General features: G+C 48.5%; 1 protein-coding gene across 1 annotated transcript in view; it reads left to right on the top strand.

Moving 5' to 3' along the window:
• The window catches only part of LOC134927294 (macrophage mannose receptor 1-like), a 407,906-nt gene that overhangs the window by 185,372 nt on the left and 200,029 nt on the right, over positions 1-22,505 (top strand). The window contains exon 13 of the mRNA XM_063921539.1: positions 14,908-15,038. Coding sequence (XP_063777609.1) covers positions 14,908-15,038 — 131 coding nt within the window. The remainder of the gene's footprint in view (positions 1-14,907; positions 15,039-22,505) is intronic.

Below are 22,505 nucleotides of genomic sequence, written 5' to 3' on the forward strand. Positions count from 1 at the left end.
CCATTTTCCTTCACTGTGGGGGCATGTACAGTGCTCTATGAGCTGCTGGTATGGGATCGTTATGTGATCCCCCCCGCACAGGATGCTTAATGTCAGTACACTGACACCGGCATACCATGCGGCAGAATGCCGGCAGGGGGGCAAGTGCAATGAAGCCCCTTGCGGGCTCGCTGTGCTTGCCATGCTGCGGGCTCGGTGGCACAGGTTCTGTTCTCCCTCTATGGGTGTCGTGGACACCCGTAGGGGGGGATCACCTACCTCGCCGGTATTGCGGTGGTCGGTATTAAGACAGCCGGGATCCCGACGAGATGCCCCAGTCCCTCTGTCTCCCATGAATAGCGTCTTTTGCGTGACAGGAGCCTCCCAACTGCTCCAACCCTACCACGGGACACTGAAGCCCGAGGGTGGGACAGCGGGACAGTCCCGAAAAACAGGACTGGCCTGTGAAAATTGGGACAGTTGGGAGGTATGCAGTACACATCTTGACAGAATACAGTATCCCAACAGTGCCATACTTTCCTGCACACCACTATGGGATGCAAGAGAAAAATAAGAATTTACTTACCGATAATTCTATTTCTCGTAGTCCGTAGTGGATGCTGGGGACTCCGTAAGGACCATGGGAATAGCGGCTCCGCAGGAGACTGGGCACATCTAAAGAAAGCTTTAGGACTATCTGGTGTGCACTGGCTCCTCTCCCCATGACCCTCCTCCAAGCCTCAGTTAGGATACTGTGCCCGGACGAGCGTACACAATAAGGAAGGATTTTGAATCCCGGGTAAGACTCATACCAGCCACACCAATCACACTGTACAACTTGTGATCTGAACCCAGTTAACAGCATGATAACAGAGGAGCCTCTAGAAAAGATGGCTCACTACAGCAATAACCCGATTTTTTGGTAACAATAACTATGTACCAGTATTGCAGACAATCCGCACTTGGGATGGGCGCCCAGCATCCACTACAGACTACGAGAAATAGAATTATCGGTAAGTAAATTCTTATTTTCTCTAACGTCCTAAGTGGATGCTGGGGACTCCGTAAGGACCGTGGGGATTATACCAAAGCTCCCAAACGGGCGGGAGAGTGCGGATGACTCTGCAGCACCAATGAGAGAACTCCAGGTCCTCCTCAGCCAGGGTATCAATTTTGTAGAATTTTACAAACGTATTTGCTCCTGACCAAGTAGCTGCTCGGCAAAGTTGTAAAGCCGAGACCCCTCGGGCAGCCGCCCAAGATGAGCCCCCTTCCTTGTGGAGTGGGCATTTACAGATTTTTGGCTGTGGCAGGCCTGCCACAGAATGTGCAAGCTGAATTGTACTACAAATCCAACGAGCAATAGTCTGCTTAGAAGCAGGAGCACCCAGCTTGTTGGGTGCATACAGGATAAACAGCGAGTCAGATTTCCTGACTCCAGCCGTCCTGGAAACATATATTTTCAGGGCCCTGACAACGTCTAGCAACTTGGAGTCCTCCAAGTCCCTAGTAGCCGCAGGCACCACAATAGGTTGGTTCAGGTGAAACGCTGAAACCACCTTAGGGAGAAACTGAGGACGAGTCCTCAATTCCGCCCTTGCGAATGGAAAATCAGATAAGGGCTTTTACAGGATAAAGCCGCCAATTCTGACACGCGCCTGGCCCAGGCCAGGGCCAACAGCATGACCACTTTCCATGTGAGATATTTTAACTCCACAGATTTAAGTGGTTCAACCAATGTGACTTTTGGAACCCAAAAACTACATTGAGATCCCAAAGTGCCACTGGAGGCACAAAAGGAGGCTGTATATGCAGTACCCCTTTTACAAACGTCTGAACTTCAGGAACTGAAGCTAGTTCTTTTTGGAAGAAAATTGACAGGGCCGAAATTTGAACCTTAATGGACCCCAATTTCAGGCCCATAGACACTCCTGTGTCACGATCTGGGTATCTGGACGCCATTACTTACCCTTCAGATGCCTCCTGAGGCTGGCTCAGCGTTCCAGGACCGGATCCCATCCGTTACACTGATGTCCACATTCCTGCCTCCTCTCCTGTCACTCTGAGACGCGGTCACCGCGGCGCCATGTTACATCTGGAATGGCGTTCCCCGCGGCCTCCACCGCTGTCCCTGAGTTCCTGCATGCAGAGTGTCAGAGTGGCGATTACGTCAGCCGCGGCCTCTGCTGTGCCCGCGTGGTTTAGATGTGCAATCATCAGTCTGGCGTCTCCTGTCTCCTGTGGCCGGCGCCGCCATTGCTGTTTCAATTCTCACATGGATTACAAACCAAACTTCCCTCCAAGTGTCTGCATGGGCGCAGCCATCTTGGATTTTGTCATCTGATCATTTCCACCAATCTGCTGTCTGTATTGTTAATCTGCATAATTGCCTAGCCAACCCCTTCCTTGCTGCAGGTATAAATATGCTGTGCCTGAGCAAGGAAGGCGTCAGTGCTTTGGTTGTCAAACCTAGTTCCAGTTTGTCTCTCTCCTGTGGTTGTTTTCCAGGTTCCAGTTCCTATCTCCAAACCTCCACTAAAGAGACCCGCACCAGCATTCCACCTGCGGTGTAGCCTGACTCTCCTATCCTCATTGGATTCATCTGCTTCCAGCTACAGAACCACCTACTTTCTGCATCCAGCTTCCAGCAGAGGTCAGCTCTTCTTAAAGTGCCGGTACCCTTTTCTGCATATTATCATTTATCACCGGCATTATAATTTCACCACTCTCAATCTCCAAACATCACTTCATATTTCATCGCTCTCAAGCTACATTTATTATTTGACTGGTTCCAGCCAGTACCCACTCCGTGCCAACATCAGTCTGGTTCCAGCCAGTACCCACAGCAGCCGTTTTATCCACAGCAGCCCAGCTTTTCCTGGAACACCAGCTGGTACGATCCTGGGCTATCTCCATTGCTACAGTCGGGCCTGGTAAGGACTTTCCAACTAGAAGATTATAAGAACTATCTCACACTACCAGAGCCCTGTGGCCCTTGCCACCCTGTAGTACCCAGGAACTGTATTTATTCTCTGCTGATTTTTATGTTTTCTTTTACTACTGCTGTGTTACGGAGTTTTGTCATAAATAAACATCATTGACTTTTATCCTGGTTGTCGTGGTCACGCCTTCGGGCAATTCTGTTACATGTTACTTACATGTCTAGGGGTCTGATACAACCACCCAGGTTCCACTATACCTCAGCCCCTACAACTGAGGCTGCCTCCCGTCAGCTCAGGCCCTCAGTTGTGACAGTAAGCACTGACCATATGAATCCAGCCGGAGACCAGGATCAAGCGGCTAGGCCGATGCAAGAACTGGCAGCCCGACTTGAACATCAGGAGGCTGCACAGGGCCACATCATCCGCTGTCTCCAGGATCTCTCTACTCGGCTGGATGGGATTCAGACAACCCTCCGTGGATCAGACGCGTCCGGTGCGTCAACCACAGTGACTCCAGCTATAACCCCACCCACCTTACCCATTTCTGCTCCACGTCTTCATCTTCCAACGCCAGCAAAATTTGACGGATCTCCAAGATTCTGCAGGGGATTTCTCAACCAGTGTGAGATTCAGTTTGAGCTACAACCTGGCAATTTTCCCAGTGACCGTACAAAAATTGCCTACATTATCTCTCTTCTCAGTGGCTCAGCCCTTGATTGGGCATCACCGTTATGGGAGAGGTCCGACACCCTGCTATCCTCCTATACTGCATTCGTGTCAACATTCAGGCGTATCTTCGACGAGCCAGGCCGGGTAACTTCAGCTTCATCTGAGATTCTCCGTTTACGCCAGGGATCATGTACTGTAGGACAATATCTTATACAGTTCCAGATCCTGGCATCCGAACTGGCATGGAACGACGAGGCCCTGTATGCTGCATTCTGGCATGGCTTATCTGAGCGTATTAAAGATGAGTTAGCTACCAGAGACTTACCTTCCAAGTTAGATGAGCTAATCTCACTCTGCACGAAAGTTGATTTACGTTTCAGAGAGAGAGCAACTGAGCGTGGAAGATCATCTGCTCCAAAATCTTCTGCTCCTCCTCCTCGCCAACTGTCACCATCTAAAGATGAGCCCATGCAAATTGGCCGTTCCCGTTTAACTCCTGCTGAGCGCCGAAGACGTCTCTCCGAGTCTCTCTGTCTTTACTGTGCAGCTCCGTCTCACACCATCAATGCCTGTCCCGAACGTTCGGGAAAACTCCAAACCCTAGCTCGCCCAGGAGAGGGCCGGCTAGGAGTAATGATCTCCTCTCCATCTCCTCATGATTGTAATCTCCCAGTGTCGCTCTAAATTGCTCAACGTTATCGGAACGTCATTGCCCTCCTTGATTCCGGAGCAGCTGGGAACTTTATCACCGAAGCTTATGTTAAACGGTGGTCCCTACCCACCGAAAGACTTCCTTCATCCATTTCCTTAACTGCCGTGGATGGCAGCAAGATTTTTGATACAGTTATTTCTCTAAGGACTCTACCAGTTCGTCTGAGAGTGGGAGTTCTTCATTCCGAACTTATTTCTTTTTTAGTGATTCCAAGAGCCACACATCCTGTGGTCCTGGGCCTTCCATGGCTCCGTCTTCACAATCCTACAATTGATTGGACGACTACGCAAATTCTGGCATGGGGTTCCTCCTGTGCTGAGACATGTTTGTTTAAAGTATTGCCTGTCTGTTCTTCCTCCCCCAGGTCGTCTGATGTTCCACCTCCTCCATATCAAGATTTCACGGATGTGTTCAGTAAAGCTTCTGCTGATATCCTTCCTCCTCATAGAGAATGGGACTGCCCGATTGATCTCGTTCCAGGGAAGGTTCCACCTCGAGGCCGAACTTATCCGTTGTCTCTGCCTGAGACGCATTCTATGGAGGAATACATTAAAGAGAACCTAGCAAAGGGGTTCATTCGACCTTCTTCTTCTCCACCCGGCGCAGGCTTCTTTTTTGTAAAGAAGAAAGATGGTGGTCTGCGGCCGTGCATCGACTACAGAGGTTTGAACGACATTACCATCAAGAACCGCTATCCTTTACCCCTGATTACTGAGCTCTTTGATAGAGTTAGCGGAGCTACCATCTTCACAAAGCTGGACTTGAGAGGTGCATACAATCTCATCCGGATCCGTGAGGGTGACGAGTGGAAGACCGCCTTAACACCCGTGACGGACATTATGAGTACCTCGTCATGCCCTTCGGATTGAGCAATGCTCCAGCTGTCTTCCAGCATTTTGTCAATGAGATCTTCAGAGACATTTTATACCGTCATGTCGTGGTCTATCTAGATGATGGCCCTCATTCCGAGTCGTTCGCTCATTATTTTTCATCGCATCGCAGTGAAATTCCGCTTAGTGCGCATGCGCAATATTCGCACTGCGACTGCGCCAAGTATCTTTGCTATGAAGAAAGTATTTTTACTCACGGCTTTCTCATCGCTCCGGCGAACGTAATGTGATTGACAGGAAATGGGTGTTACTGGGCGGAAACACGGCGTTTTATGGGCGTGTGGATGAAAACGCTACCGTTTCCGGAAAAAACGCAGGAGTGGCCGGAGAAACGGGGGAGTGGTTGGGCGAACGCTGGGTGTGTTTGTGACGTCAAACCAGGAACGACAAGCACTGAACTGATCGCACAGGCAGAGTAAGTCTGGAGCTACTCTAAAACTGCTAAGTAGTTTGTGCTCGCAATATTGCGAATACATCGGTCGCAATTTTAAGATGCTAAGATACACTCCCAGTAGGCGGCGGCTTAGCGTGTGTAACTCTGCTAAAATCGCCTTGCAAGCGAACAACTCGGAATGAGGGCCGATATCCTCATTTTTGCTAACAATTTAGAGGAACATCGTTTTTGGGTAAAAGAGGTTCTGTCCCGTCTCCGTGTCAATCATCTCTATTGCAAATTAGAGAAATGCGTCTTTGAAGTCAAGTCCATTCCGTTTCTAGGTTACATTGTGTCCGGTTCCGGACTAGAGATGGATCCTGAGAAACTACAAGCAATCCAGAATTGGCCGATACCCTTAACCCTCAAAGGGGTCCAGAGGTTCTTAGGGTTCGCCAATTATTACAGAAAGTTTATACGAGACTTTTCCACCATTGTGGCGCCTATTACTGCTTTAACTAAGAAGGGTGCTAACCCGTCCAAGTGGTCTGAAGAAGCTACGCAAGCTTTTCATCTTTTAAAACAGCGGTTCATCTCAGCACCAGTTCTGAAACAGCCCGACATCGACTCCCCTTTCATCTTAGAGGTGGATGCCTCCTCCGTTGGAGTAGGAGCAGTGTTATCTCAGAGGGCTAAAGATGGTCATTTACACCCTTGCAGTTTCTTCTCCCGGAAGTTCTCCCCAGCTGAGCGCAACTATGCCATTGGCGACCAGGAGTTGCTAGCCATCAAGCTCGCTCTAGAAGAGTGGAGGTATCTGTTGGAGGGAGCTTCTCATTCAATCACCATACTTACAGACCACAAGAATCTTTTATATCTGAAAGGCGCACAATGTCTCAATCCTCGTCAGGCCAGATGGGCACTTTTCTTTTCCAGGTTCGACTTTAAGCTCCAGTTCTGTCCGGGCTCTCAGAATCGCAAGGCCGATGCCCTTTCCCGCTCATGGGAGCAAGAAAATGAGTCAGAGTCTTCAGACAAGCATCCTATTATAAATCCGTTGGCATTCTCCACGGTAGGGATGGACTCTACGCCCCCACCAGGGAAAAGTTTTGTGAAGCCGATGCTAAGGAAGAAGCTCATGCATTGGGCCCATGCTTCCCGTTTTGCCGGACATACAGGTATCCAAAAAACCCTGGAGTTTATCTCTAGGTCCTATTGGTGGCCAACTCTGAAAAAGGACGTCATGGAGTTTATTGCATCTTGCCCAAAGTGTGCCCAACATAAGGTATCCCGCCAGTCGCCTGCGGGGCAACTGGTTCCACTATCCGTTCCCCGTCGACCATGGACCCATTTGTCGATGGATTTCATTACAGACTTACCCATGTGCAACAAGTTCAATACCATCTGGGTGGTAGTTGACCGGTTCACCAAGATGGCGCACTTCATTCCTCTCACCGGTCTTCCGTCAGCTTCCAAGTTGGCTCAAGTATTCATACAAGAGATCTTCCGACTCCACGGTCTTCCTGAAGAAATTATCTCAGATCGAGGAGTTCAATTCACAGCCAAATTCTGGCGAAGTTTATGTCAAGTCCTCCAAGTCAAGCTAAAGTTTTCCACGGCTTACCATCCTCAGACCAATGGTCAAACTGAGAGGGTGAATCAGGACTTGGAGGCCTTCCTCCGCATCTATGTGTCTTCCTCTCAAGATGACTGGGTTCAATTACTTCCCTGGGCCGAGTTCTGTCATAACAACCAGTATCATTCCTCATCTTCTTCAACACCATTCTTCACTAACTTTGGATTCCACCCTAAAGTCCCTGAGTTCCAACCGCTTCCAGCAACTTCTGTTCCAGCAGTGGATATCACCTTGCATCAGTTTGCAAATAACTGGAAGAGTGTACGATCAGCTCTGCTCAAGGCATCGTTCAGGTACAAGAAGTTTGCGGATAAGAAGCGTCGAGCAGTTCCTGCTCTCAAGGTGGGTGATCGGGTATGGTTATCCACGAAGAATTTGAGGTTAAGAGTTCCCAGTATGAAGTTTGCACCTCGCTACATCGGTCCTTTTAAAATTGAACAAGTCATCAATCCTGTTGCTTACAGACTTCAGTTACCTCCCTTCTTAAAAATACCCAGGACATTCCATGTTTCCCTGTTGAAACCGCTGATCCTGAATCGGTTTCATTCCTCACTTCCTCCAACTCCGAAAGTCCAAACTCAACGAGGCGTTGAGTATGAAGTGGCCAAGATCCTGGACTCACGTCACCGTTACGGTCAACTACAGTATCTTATTGACTGGAAGGGTTACGGCCCTGAGGAACGCTCATGGACCAATGCTTCTGATGTCCATGCTCCTGCCTTGGTCCGGAGATTCCATTCCAAGTTTCCTCAAAAGCCAAAGAAGTGTCCTGGGGCCACTCCTAAAGGGGGGGGTGCTGTCACGATCCGGGTATCTGGACGCCATTACTTACCCTTCAGATGCCTCCTGAGGCTGGCTCAGCGTTCCAGGACCGGATCCCATCCGTTACACTGATGTCCACATTCCTGCCTCCTCTCCTGTCACTCTGAGACGCGGTCACCGCGGCGCCATGTTACATCTGGAATGGCGTTCCCCGCGGCCTCCACCGCTGTCCCTGAGTTCCTGCATGCAGAGTGTCAGAGTGGCGATTACGTCAGCCGCGGCCTCCGCTGTGCCCGCGTGGTTTAGATGTGCAATCATCAGTCTGGCGTCTCCTGTCTCCTGTGGCCGGCGCCGCCATTGCTGTTTCAATTCTCACATGGATTACAAACCAAACTTCCCTCCAAGTGTCTGCATGGGCGCAGCCATCTTGGATTTTGTCATCTGATCATTTCCACCAATCTGCTGTCTGTATTGTTAATCTGCATAATTGCCTAGCCAACCCCTTCCTTGCTGCAGGTATAAATATGCTGTGCCTGAGCAAGGAAGGCGTCAGTGCTTTGGTTGTCAAACCTAGTTCCAGTTTGTCTCTCTCCTGTGGTTGTTTTCCAGGTTCCAGTTCCTATCTCCAAACCTCCACTAAAGAGACCCGCACCAGCATTCCACCTGCGGTGTAGCCTGACTGTCCTATCCTCATTGGATTCATCTGCTTCCAGCTACAGAACCACCTGCTTTCTGCATCCAGCTTCCAGCAGAGGTCAGCTCTTCTTAAAGTGCCGGTACCCTTTTCTGCATATTATCATTTATCACCGGCATTATAATTTCACCGCTCTCAATCTCCAAACATCACTTCATATTTCATCGCTCTCAAGCTACATTTATTATTTGACTGGTTCCAGCCAGTACCCACTCCGTGCCAACATCAGTCTGGTTCCAGCCAGTACCCACAGCAGCCGTTTTATCCACAGCAGCCCAGCTTTTCCTGGAACACCAGCTGGTACGATCCTGGGCTATCTCCATTGCTACAGTCGGGCCAGGTAAGGACTTTCCAACTAGAAGATTATAAGAACTATCTCACACTACCAGAGCCCTGTGGCCCTTGCCACCCTGTAGTACCCAGGAACTGTATTTATTCTCTGCTGATTTTTATGTTTTCTTTTACTACTGCTGTGTTACGGAGTTTTGTCATAAATAAACATCATTGACTTTTATCCTGGTTGTCGTGGTCACGCCTTCGGGCAATTCTGTTACATGTTACTTACATGTCTAGGGGTCTGATACAACCACCCAGGTTCCACTATACCTCAGCCCCTACAACTGAGGCTGCCTCCCGTCAGCTCAGGCCCTCAGTTGTGACATCCTGTTTGCAGGAAATGTAGGAATCGACCCAGTTGAATTTCCTCCGTCGGGCCTTACTGGCCTCGCACCACGCAACATATTTTCGCCAAATGCGGTGATAATGTTTTGCGGTTACATCCTTCCTGGCTTTGATCAGGATAGGGATGACTTCATCCGGAATGCCTTTTTTCCTTCAGGATCCGGCGTTCAACCGCCATGCCGTCAAACGCAGCCGCGGTAAGTCTTGGAACAGACAGGGTCCTTGCTGGAGCAGGTCCCTTCTTAGAGGTAGAGGCCACGGATCCTCCGTGAGCATCTCTTGAAGTTCCGGTTACCAAGTCCTTCTTGACCAATCCGGAGCCACGAATATAGTGCTTACTCCTCTCCTTCTTATCAATCTCAGTACCTTGGGTATGAGAGGCAGAGGAGGGAACACATACACTGACTGGTACACCCACGGTGTTACCAGAGCGTCTACAGCTATTGCCTGAGGGTCCCTTGACCTGGCGCAATACCTGTCGAGTTTTTCCCAACGGTTTATAATCATGTGGAAGACTTCTGGGTGAAGTCCCCACTCTCCCGGGTGGAGGTCGTGCTGAGGAAGTCTGCTTCCCAGTTGTCCACTCCCGGAATGAATACTGCTGACAGTGCTATCACATGATTTTCCGCCCAGCGAAGAATCCTTGCAGCTTCTGCCATTGCCCTCCTGCTTCTTGTGCCACCCTGTCTGTTTACGTGGGTGACTGCCATGATGTTGTCCGACTGGATCAACACCGGCTGACCTTGAAGCAGAGGTCTTGCTAAGCTTAGAGCATTGTAAATGGCCCTTAGCTTCAGGATATTTATGTGAAGTGATGTCTCCAGGCTTGACCATAAGCCCTGGATATTCCTTCCCTGTGTGACTGCTCCCCAGCCTCGCAGGCTGGCATCCGTGGTCACCAGGACCCAGTCCTGAATGCCGAATCTGCGGCCCTCTAGAAGATGAGCACTCTGCAACCACCACAGGAGGGACACCCTTGTCCTTGGTGACAGGGTTATCCGCTGATGCATCTGAAGATGCGACCCGGACCATTTGTCCAGCAGGTCCCACTGGAAAGTTCTTGCGTGGAATCTGCCGAATGGGATTGCTTCGTAGGAAGCCACCATTTTACCCAGAACCCTTGTGCATTGATGCACTGAGACTTGGCTCGGTTTTAGGAGGTTCCTGACTAGCTCGGATAACTCCCTGGCTTTCTCCTCCGGGAGAAACACCTTTTTCTGGACTGTGTCCAGGATCATCCCTAGGAACAGAAGACAAGTCGTCGGAACCAGCTGCGATTTTGGAATATTGAGAATCCAATCGTGCTGCCGCAACACTACCTGAGATAGTGCTACACCGACCTCCAACTGTTCCCTGGATCTTACCCTTATCAGGGAATCGTCCAAGTAAGGGATAACTAAACTTCCCTTCCTTCGAAGGAATATCATCATTTCGGCCATTACCTTGGTAAAGACCCGGGGTGCCGTGGACCATCCATACGGCAGCGTCTGAACTGATAGTGACAGTTCTGTACCATAAACCTGCGGTACCCTTGGTGAGAAGGGTAAATTTTGACATGAAGGTAAGCATCCTTGATGTCCCGAGACATCATGTTAGTCCCCTTCTTCCAGGTTCGCAATCACTGCTCTGAGTGACTCAATCTTGAATTTGAACCTCTGTATGTAAGTGTTCAAAGATTTTAGATTTAGAATCGGTCTCACCGAGCCGTCTGGCTTCGGTACCACAACAGTGTGGAATAATACCCCGTTCCCTGTTGCAGGAGGGGTACCTTGATTATCACCTGCTGGGAATACAGCTTGTGAATGGCTTCCAAAACTGTCTCCGTGTCAGAAGGAGACATCGGTAAAGCCGACTTTAGGAAACGGCGAGGGGGAGACGTCTCGAATTCTAATTTGTACCCCTGAGATATCACCTGAAGGATCCAGGGGTCTACTTGCGAGTGAGCCCACTGCGCGCTGAAATTCATTGAGACGGGCCCCCCACCGTGCCTGATTCTGCTTGTAAAGCCCCAGCGTCATACTGAGGGCTTGGCAGAGGCGGGAGAGGGTTTCTGTTCCTGGGAACTGGCTGATTTCTGCAGCCTTTTTCCTCTCCCTCTGTCACGGGGCAGAAATGAGGAACCTTTTGCCCGCTTGTCCACGAAAAGACTGCGCCTGATAATACGGCGTCTTCTCATGTTGAGAGGCGACCTGGGGTACAAACGTGGATTTCCCAGCTGTTGCCGTGGCCACCAGGTCTGAAAGACCGACCCCAAATAACTCCTCCCCTTAATAAGGCAATACTTCCAAATGCCGTTTGGAATACGCATCACCTGACCACTGACGTGTCCATAACCCTCTACTGGTAGAAATGGACAACGCACTTAGACTTGATGCCAGTCGGCAAATATTCCGCTGTGCATCACGCATATATAGAAATGCATCTTTTAAATGCTCTATAGGCAAAATTATACTGTCCCTATCTAGGGTATCAATATTTTCAGTCAGGGAATCCGACCATGCCAACCCAGCACTGCACATCCAGGCTGAGGCGATTGCTGGTCGCAGTATAACACCAGTATGTGTGTAAATACATTTTAGGATACCCTCCTGCTTTCTATCAGCAGGATCCTTAAGGGCGGCCATCTCAGGAGAGGGTAGAGCCCTTACAAGCGTGTGAGCGCTTTATCCCCCCTAGGGGGTTATTTAATTTCTCAGATTCAGGAAAACTACAGGTAGTTTTTCCTCACCGAACATAATACCCCTTTTTGGTGGTACTCGTATTTTTCATTGCCTCAATCATGTAACGTGTGGCCCTACTGGAAGTCACATTTGTCTCTTCACCGTCGACACTGGAGTCAGTATCCGTGTCGGCGTCTATATCTGCCATCTGAGGTAATGGGCGCTTTAGAGCCCCTGACGGCCTATGAGACGTCTCGACAGGCACAAGCTGAGTAGCCGGCTGTCTCATGTCAACCACTGTCTTTTATACAGAGCTGACACTGTCACGTAATTCCTTCCAACAGTTCATCCACTCAGGTGTCGACCCCCTAGGGGGTGACATCACTATTACAGGCAATCTGCTCCGTCTCCACATCATTTTTCTCCTCATACATGTCGACACAAACGTACCGACATACAGCACACACACAGGGAATGCTCTGATAGAGGACAGGACCCCACTAGCCCTTTGGGGAGACAGAGGGAGAGTTTGCCAGCACACACCAGAGCGCTATATATATACAGGGATAACCTTATATAAGTGTTTTTCCCCTTATAGCTGCTGTATATTTAATACTGCGCGTAATTAGTGCCCCCCCTCTCTTTTTTAACCCTTTCTGTAGTGTAGTGACTGCAGGGGAGAGACAGGGAGCTTCCCTCCAACGGAGCTGTGAGGGAAAATGGCGCCCGTGTGCTGAGGAGATAGGCTCCGCCCCATTATCGGCGGCCTTATCTCCCGTTTTTCTATGTATTTTGGCAGGGGTTAAATGCATCCATATAGCCCAGGAGCTATATGTGATGCATTTTTTTTTTTTTTTTGCCATCCAAGGTGTTTATTATTGCGTCTCAGGGCGCTCCCCCCCAGCGCCCTGCACCCTCAGTGACCGGAGTGTGAAGTGTGCTGAGAGCAATGGCGCACAGCTGCAGTGCTGTGCGCTACCTTGTTGAAGACAGGACGTCTTCTGCCGCAGATTTTCCGGACCTCTTCTGCCTTCTGGCTCTGTAAGGGGGCCGGCGGCGCGGCTCTGGGACCCATCCAGGCTGGGCCTGTGATCGTCCCTCTGGAGCTAATGTCCAGTAGCCTAAGAAGCCCAATCCACTCTGCACGCAGGTGAGTTCGCTTCTTCTCCCCTTAGTCCCTCGATGCAGTGAGCCTGTTGCCAGCAGGTCTCACTGAAAATAAAAAACCTAAACTAAAACTTTCACTAAGAAGCTCAGGAGAGCCCCTAGTGTGCACCCTTCTCGTTCGGGCACAGAGATCTAACTGAGGCTTGGAGGAGGGTCATGGGGGGAGGAGCCAGTGCACACCAGATAGTCCTAAAGCTTTCTTTAGATGTGCCCAGTCTCCTGCGGAGCCGCTATTCCCATGGTCCTTACGGAGTCCCCAGCATCCACTTAGGACGTTAGAGAAATTATGGTTGCAAAGTGCTGGAGTCTGTCCAGATATGACTTTGCAGCCATTGGAGGCAATTGAAGTTCCTGCTTACTGTATGTACTGTGAACTAAAAATGGCCCACGTATATTTTCGTGAATGCTTTTAGAAAATGAAAGTTAAAATATGAACAGTAATATTCCCCCTTAAGTTACGGGGTTTTTTTATAACCCCCCCCCCCCCCCCCCTAAGATTTATTTTATAGTGTGGATAATATTTTGTTACACTGCGGGTGCTCTTAACACTTGTGAGACACACACAGAGCCACAGTTACAATTGAGATGCATGTGATCAGAAATGTAGTGGAATTTATATGCTCATGTGCAGGTTACTGCAAGCCAAAGGGCCTAGCGGGTCATTCAGAGTTGATCGCTCGCTAGCAGTTTTTAGCAGCCGTGCAAACGCATTGTCGTTGCCCACTGGGGAGTGTATTTTCGCTTTGCAGAAGTGCGAACGCTTGTGCAGCAGAGCGGCTGCAAAATCATTTTGTGCAAAACAAGACCAGCCCTGTAGTTACTCTTCGTGTGTGTTGATTCTAACGACGGAGCGATGGCTTTTGACGTCACACACCCGCCCAGCGTTCGCCCAGCCACGCCTGCGTTTTTCCCAACACGGCTGCGTTTTTCTAAGCACTCCCTAAAAATGGTCGGCTACCACCCAGAAACGCCCACTTCATGTCAATCTTCCTGCGTTCTGCCGTGCGACTGAAAGCTTCGCTAGAACCTGTGCAAAACCACAAAGGACTTTGTACCCGTACGTTGCGCGTGCGCATTGCGGTGCATGCGCATGTGCAGAAACGACGATTTTTAGCCTGATCGCTGCGCTGCGAACTCCGGCAGCTAGCGATCAACTCGGAATGACCCTTTAATTCAGATCTGAGAGCAGCAGCAAATTTGTTATGACCCCTTAATTCAGATCTGAGAGCAGCAGCAAATTTGTTAGCTAATGGGCAAAACCATGTGCACTGCAGGGGGGGCAGATATAACATGTGCAGAGAGAGTTAGATTTGGGTGTGGTGTGTTCAAACTGAAATCTAAATTGCAGTGTAAAAATAAAGCAGCCAGTATTTACCCTGCACAGAAACAATATAACCCACCCAAATCTACTGTAACTCTCTCTGCAAATGTTATATCTGCCCCACCTGCAGTGCACATGGTTTTGGGGGTCATTCTGACCCGTTCGCTCGCTGCTGTTTTTCACAATTGACTATAAGGAGTTTTAGAAAAGATATACAGGTTACTAGCAGTCTCAAATAAACAAAAAGGGAATAAAGAAAATCAGAACCTAATTTAGAAGTGGTGGTATGGTAAGTGTACGTGAATGGAATGTGATCGTTTTTCAATAAAAGCATTAGGAGAAGTAGCAGTATGGTATACCATCATATAACAGTCCACTTCCACCGCTGCACATATTACATAATATTTTTTTATTTTTCCAGCATTACTATAAAGAAGAAGCAGATGAGAAAAAGTCATGGTATGAAGCCAGGGATTTTTGCAGAGCAATAGGAGGTGACTTACTCAGTATTAGCAGTGAGGAGGAACAGCAAGTAGTATTGAAAATGCTGCAGTAAGTATCATTACAGTGTATTTATACTGAGGCGGCATACTCAGCAGCACTTTACAGATGGAGACAAACATAGTAATAAAGCAAGAACGGAGATAAAAGAGCCTTGCTCACAATCTTAAAATCTGCTGGAAGATACAGGATTTCCATAAATGAGGTTAAGGGATAGATTTATTAAAGCTTTATAAAGATATACAATCTTAAAAGCTTCTAAAACAGAGTGGAGTCTATAGCATCTGATCCGATTCTATCATTTTCTAGAACGTAATAATGGTAGCTGAAATCTGATTGGTTGCTGTAGGCAAGACCTCCAATATTCATTTTTAGATGCTTTAGTAAATCTATCCCAACTGTATATGGCACATACTGCATATTGATCTAGACAGCTTGCCATGGCAAAAGTGCTTAATGGAGATACATGAACCAGGATTAGAAATATTCATGGAATAGCTGGGTGACTTCTAGGTTATAAAGTGTCATCTTGTACTGTCCCATGCCACGGTGTGTATGCAAGGGCGTAGCTACCATAAGTGCAGGCAGTGCAGCTGCTATGGGACCCAGAGCTGTCACATTACATGTTACACGTTACATGTGTTATAAACATTTCTGCAGTGGGGTACACTGGTATTCCACAGGGAATAACATTGGGGTGTAGAGTAGGATCTTGATCCGAGGCATCAACAGGCTAAAAGCTTTGACTGTTCCCAAGATGCTCAGCGCCGCCTCCTCTATAACTCCGCCTCCGTGCACAGGCAGCTAAAAGGCAGGGCTGCTCCAGCATCACTAAGAAGAGCTATTTTAAAGTTTGTGAGGGTCTCCAAGTTTCGTATGGAGACCTTTCGCTCTATTGTCCAGGAGACTATATGGTATCCCTGGTTATACAGGATGCTTACCTGTATATCCATATTGCCATGTCACATCAGCAACACCTGCGGTTTGCTATTGGCAATCTCCATTACCAATTCCGGGCCTTACCGTTTGGTCTGACCACGGCTCAGCAAATTTTCACCAAGCTCATGGCAGCTATGACGGCTTCACTCCGCTGTCAGGGCATCAGGATCCTGCCGTATCTGGATGAATTGCTGATCCTGGCCAATTCCCCAGAAGTTCTCCTCCGTCATTTGGATCTGACGGTCCAGTTTCTGCAAGCCTACGGGTGGCTCATCAACTGGAAGAAATCATCCCTGGTCCCTGCCCAGAGCATGGTGCATCTGGGAGCGTTGTTGGACAAACAACCAGAGGTTGTTTTTGTCACAGGAGAAAGTCCTGAAGCTTCAGGACAAGATACATTGCTTCCTCTCTCGTCTGCGTGTGTCGATACACTCGGTGATGCAAGTACTAGGCCTCATGGTGTCGGCTTTCGACATGGTGGAGTATGCTCAATTTCATTCCCGCCCTCTGCAGAAACTGATTCTTAACAAATGGGATGGCCTGCCTCACCGGATCAGGTCTCAAATGATCTCCTTGTCTCCGGAGGTCCGTCTGTCACTGACCTGGTGGCTGCAGGACCACCGATTGAGCAGGGGTCGTCCCTTCTGGTTCTCCAACTAGGTCCTTGTGACGACGGATGCCAGTCTGTGGGGTTTGGGCGCGGTGTTGGAGCAACACTCTCTTCAAGGTCGGTGGACCAGGGAGGAGTCTCTCCTCCCGATAAACATTCTGGAAATGCGGGCAGTGTTCTATGCTCTGAAACTGGCCCAGCATCTGGTACAGAACAGGCCTGTTCAAGTACAGTCAGACAACGCCACCATGGTGGCGTACATAAATCATCAAGGCGGCACTCGAAGCCGCATGGCAATGATGGAAGTGTCAAAGATTCTTCAATGGGCGAACGCCATCTGCGAGCCATATCGGCAGTGTTCCTTCCAGGGGTCCTCAACTGGGAAGCGGACTTCCTCAGTCATCGGGACGTACACACCGGAGAGTGGAGCCTTCATCCAGAAGTATTTCAACTCCTAGTGGACAAGTGGGGCCTACCAGATGTAGACCTGATGGCGTCTCGACACAATCACAAGGTTCCGGTCTTCGGAGCAAGAACAAGGGATCCTCAAGCGGCGTTCGTGGACCCACTGGCAATTCCATGGGACTTTCGGCTGCTGTACGTGTTCCCTCTGGTGTCACTCCTGCCCAGAGTAGTGAGAAAGTTCAAGCAAGAAGGAGGAATCCTTCTTTTAAAGCTTCAGCGTTGCCCAGACGGCATTGGTTCTCAGACCTGCAGGGTCTCTCGCTAGAGCGTCCTCTTCTGCTTCTGCAACGACCAGACCTCCTCGTTCAGGGCCCTTGTGTTTACCAGGATTTGGCCCGACTGGCTTTGACAGCGTGGCTCTTGAAGTTTCCGTACTGAGGGCCAAAGGATTTTCTGAGGCGGTCATTCAAACTATGTTGAAGGCCCGTAAGCCGGCTTCTGCTCGGATTTACCATAGGGTCTGGAATTCTTACTTTGCTTGGTGCGCATCTAACAATCATGACGATTACAAGTTTAGTACGGCCAAACTTTTGGCCTTCCTTCAACAGGGCTTGGACTTGGGCCTTCGGCTGGCCTCCCTTAAGGTTCGTATTTCTGCCTTGTTGGTATGGTTTCAGAGAAAAATTGTGACTCTGCCTGATGTTCATACATTCACTCAGGGTGTTTTATGGATTCAACCTCCCTGTGTCCCACCTGTGGCTCCTTGGGATTTGTTGGTGGTTCTGGAGGCTTTGCAGGAGTCTCCGTTTGAACCTCTTGAATCTGCGGACCTTAAGTGGCTTTCCCTCAAGGTCTTGTTTCTGCTGGCTATTGCCTCTGCTAGACGGGTATCAGATTTGGGTGCCTTGTCTTGCAGGGTCCCCCTTTTTCACCGTGACCGGGCGGTTATTCGGACGCGCCCTGGTTATCCACTTAAGGTGGTGTTTTCTTTCCACCTTAACCAGGAGATTGTGGTTCCGGCCTTGTCTCTCCGGATTTATCCTCCAAAGAGCGGTCTTTGGATGTGGTACGGGCTCTCCGTATCTATGTGAAGAGGACAGCCTCTGTTAGGAAGTCTGATTCTTTCTTTGTACTGTTTGGTTTTCACAAATGTGGCTGGCCTGCTAACAAGCAGACCTTGGCCAGATGGATTAGAATGGTGATTGCACATGCTTATGTACAGGCTGGCCTTCCAGCTCCTGCTACCATCAAAGCCCATTGTGACTCTGCCTGATGTTCATACATTCACTCAGGGTGTTTTATGGATTCAACCTCCCTGTGTCCCACCTGTGGCTCCTTGGGATTTGTTGGTGGTTCTGGAGGCTTTGCAGGAGTCTCCGTTTGAACCTCTTGAATCTGCGGACCTTAAGTGGCTTTCCCTCAAGGTCTTGTTTCTGCTGGCTATTGCCTCTGCTAGACGGGTATCAGATTTGGGTGCCTTGTCTTGCAGGGTCCCCCTTTTTCACCGTGACCGGGCGGTTATTCGGACGCGCCCTGGTTATCCACTTAAGGTGGTGTTTTCTTTCCACCTTAACCAGGAGATTGTGGTTCCGGCCTTGTCTCTCCGGATTTATCCTCCAAAGAGCGGTCTTTGGATGTGGTACGGGCTCTCCGTATCTATGTGAAGAGGACAGCCTCTGTTAGGAAGTCTGATTCTTTCTTTGTACTGTTTGGTTTTCACAAATGTGGCTGGCCTGCTAACAAGCAGACCTTGGCCAGATGGATTAGAATGGTGATTGCACATGCTTATGTACAGGCTGGCCTTCCAGCTCCTGCTACCATCAAAGCCCATTCTACTCGGTCTGTTGGACCTTCTTGGGCGGCTTGCCGTGGTGCGACCCTTGAACAATTGTGCAAGGCGGCTACGTGGTGTCAGGTCCGGGTGTTTTTGTGAATCCGTTAACCCGGGACCAACCACAGGTGTAGGTGCTGGGGTATGAAGAAAGCAGGGAGGACGAAGAAAGTTCCATTCCATATATTTATTGAAAATAACAATTCAGTAAAGTGGTAAATGGCAAGTTATTAATCACCATAGTATACTGACGTATTGCATGAATAATAGAAATAATATGCAGGATATATCTTAAGGAAAAAATAAAAGAAATGTTCATGGAATTGCGTTTAAAACAGGCTGGAGAATAAATGTTAAATTGTCCAAATATAAACAAGCTTTGATGCTGAACTGTAGAATGTGTTTAACTGGATAATGCAGACATGAAGAAATAACTGAGGATTTGCAATGAAGTTTTGAGAGGTAACTGAGAGACTGTGAAGAATTATCCTTGTAATGGCAACATAGAAAGTAAAAGTACTAAATTGGGTTACTTGCGAGTTCCGGAGATCACTGTGAGACTGTAGCAGATGATATAAGTGATGAACGGGTTAAATGCTGAGCAGAACAAACGAACAGCTGAAGTTAGTGGAATCCTCCAAACTCTGTATGGTTGAAAGCAGGCAGACAGGGTTTCCTCATGCAAGACTCTGGGAATCCAATTGTTACCAGTAGGTGCGTGATTAACTGACAGCACAGCGGGGAGCCGGTGGATCTTTTAGCAGTGAAGGCTGCAGACGGACCTCTGGGAACGGAGGCGATATCTGGACCACGGGAATCACACGGAATGCACGGAGAGAGCTCAGAGCTAGAGCACAGCGTTGATACAACAAAGCACTGGCCCAGAGTAACATAATCCCAGCCTACTTAAAGGCAGCACAAGCACGGGATTGGCTTACACCTGCCCACAGGTGCTTTCACAAGTGCTCTGTATTACCTATTTGGTCTCCAACATGGCCACCTCCTATACAGCAGACACACCGCAGTGCCTTAGGCCATTTGGTCCCCGCACTCACAGTTCCCAGATTCTGCATTACCTGTGCCACCGATCACGCCGCGTCCCCACACGGGCGCACAGCACCGCGAGCAACCGCACTGGCAACGGATGAACCCCAGAACCTGCAAAGGTAAGAGACCGGTTTGTGACAGTACCCCCTCTTCTACGGGTGGTCTCCGAACACCTTTGAACCCTGTCAGGATTTTTGGAGAAGTATTTCTGTACCAGTCTTGGAGCATGAACATCTTCAGAGAAAACCCAGGATCTCTCCTCCGGACCGTAACCCTTCCAGTCGACCAAAAACTGTAAACGTCCATATCGGGAACGTGAGTCCACAATCTCCTTAACTTCAAATTCCTCATTCTGCAAAGAGTGAACTTTAGGAGATTTGGACTGGGTAGTACGGAACTTATAGAGAATCAAAGGCTTCAGTAAAGATGTATGAAAGGCGTTAGGAATTCTCAAAGACGGTGGCAACTTGACTTTGTATGACACAGGGTTGAGTACCTTTACAATGGGAAATGGACCAATAAACTTGGGAGCAAATTTCTTAGAAGGAACTTTGAACCTGAGATTGCGCGTAGAAATCCAAACTTGGTCTCCCACTTTGTAATTCGGTACAGCTTTACGTTTTCTATCTGCAAAAGATTTATAACGAGCGGAAGTTTTGACCAACGACTTACGCACACAACTCCAGATTCTAGATAGACGTTGAAGTTCTTGATCTGCTGCTGGAACCTCTAGGGCTGGCAATGGATGGAACTCTGGCACACGAGGATGAAAGCCGAAGTTAATATAAAAGGGCGTAGATTCTGAAGATGAATGGAAGAGATTATTATGAGCAAATTCTGCCAATGGAAGGTAGTCAACCCAGTCATCCTGTGAGGACTATATATATAGCCGGAGAAATGTTTCAAGGTCTTGGTTGACTCTCTCAGTTTGTCCATCTGTCTGAGGATGATATGCAGAAGAAAAATTCAACTTGACATTTAAAGATAAACAAAGCGACCTCCAAAACTTGGCCACAAACTGTGTTCCCCGATCAGAGATGATCTCTCGAGGAAGGCCATGCAACTTGAAGATTTCAGAGATGAACAATCTGGCTAGTAAAGGGGCTGATGGTAACCCAGTTAATGGAATGAAATGTGCCATTTTCGAAAATCGATCCACTATCACCCAAATGGTATTTCGCCCTTTTGATGGAGGTAGATCGGTCACGAAATCCATTGAGATATGAGTCCATGGTTGTTTGGGTATGGATAGTGGATGTAATAAACCTGGTGGAGAACTTCTTGGACTCTTATGTTGGGCACATTTAGGACATGCTGCTATAAACTCTTGGACATCGGCTTTGAGACGTGGCCACCAATAAGACTGTTGAATAAATTTGAGAGTCTTTAGAACCCCAGGATGACCCATGAAGGAAGAGGAATGAGCCCAGGTAAGCAGCCGTTTACGAAGATTTGTGGCGACAAAGGTCTTGCCAGGCGGAGGAACTGGAGAGGTTCGAGTCATTAAAAAGGACGTATGATTCACAATGGCTTGATTCGTGGTAGCATCATTTGATTCAGAAGAAGCAAAGGACCGAGAAAGGGCATCTGCCTTTTTGTTCTGAGACCCTGGTCGATAGGTGAGCTTGAAATTGAATCGTGTGAAGAAAAGCGCCCATCGAGCTTGTCGTGGATTCAAACACTGAGCTGACTGCAGATACAGAAGATTCTTATGATCAGTATAAACTGTAATGCGATGTTGTGCTCCTTCTAGAAGGTATCTCCACTCCTCAAATGCCAACTTGATGGCAAGTAACTCTTGCTCACCGATTGCATAATTACGTTCTGCCGGGAGGAACTTACGGGAGAAATATCCGCAGGGATGGACCTTTTTATCTTCAAAGACTTGTGATAACACAGCTCCTACTGCTTCTGTAGATGCATCCACCTCTAGTAGAAAGGGACGATTCAAATCAGGCTGTCGAAGAATGGGGGCTGACCCAAAGGCTTGCTTTAAATCAGAGAAGGCTTTGATTGCTTCAGAAGACCAGTTCGTAGGATTTGCTCCCTTGCGAGTTAGGGCTGTGATGGGAGCAGCTAACGAAGAATAATTCTTAATGAATCTCCTATAGAAATTAGCAAAGCCAAGAAATCGCTGAATCCCCTTGAGAGTTGTAGGAGTGGACCAATCTCGGATAGCTTGTACCTTACCGGGATCCATACATAGCTCTGATCCAGAAATGATGTAACCAAGGAACGGTATGGAAGATACTTCAAAAGTGCACTTCTCTAACTTACAATAGAGTTGATTTTTCCTCAGTCGTGTCAGTACCTCTTTAACTTGGTGACGGTGAGACTTTAGATCCGTAGAGAAAATTAGGATATCATCCAAGTACACTACTAGACACTTGTAGAGAAGATCACGAAAAAGTTCATTCACATAGCTTTGAAAAACTGCAGGTGCATTACAAAGACCAAAAGGCATTACAAGGTATTCGTAATGCCCAGCCCGGGTATTAAAAGCAGTCTTCCACTCGTCCCCTGCCCGGATGCGGATTAAATTGTAGGCCCCTCGGAGATCCAATTTTGTAAACACAGTAGCTCCCTTTACCCGGTCAAATAATTCTGGAATTAAGGGTAATGGGTACTTGTTTTTCACAGTGATCTCATTGAGTCCACGGTAATCTATGCATGGTCGTAACCCACC

Source organism: Pseudophryne corroboree, chromosome 5 (assembly GCF_028390025.1).
Source record: "Pseudophryne corroboree isolate aPseCor3 chromosome 5, aPseCor3.hap2, whole genome shotgun sequence".
Taxonomy (NCBI): Eukaryota; Metazoa; Chordata; class Amphibia; order Anura; family Myobatrachidae; genus Pseudophryne; species Pseudophryne corroboree.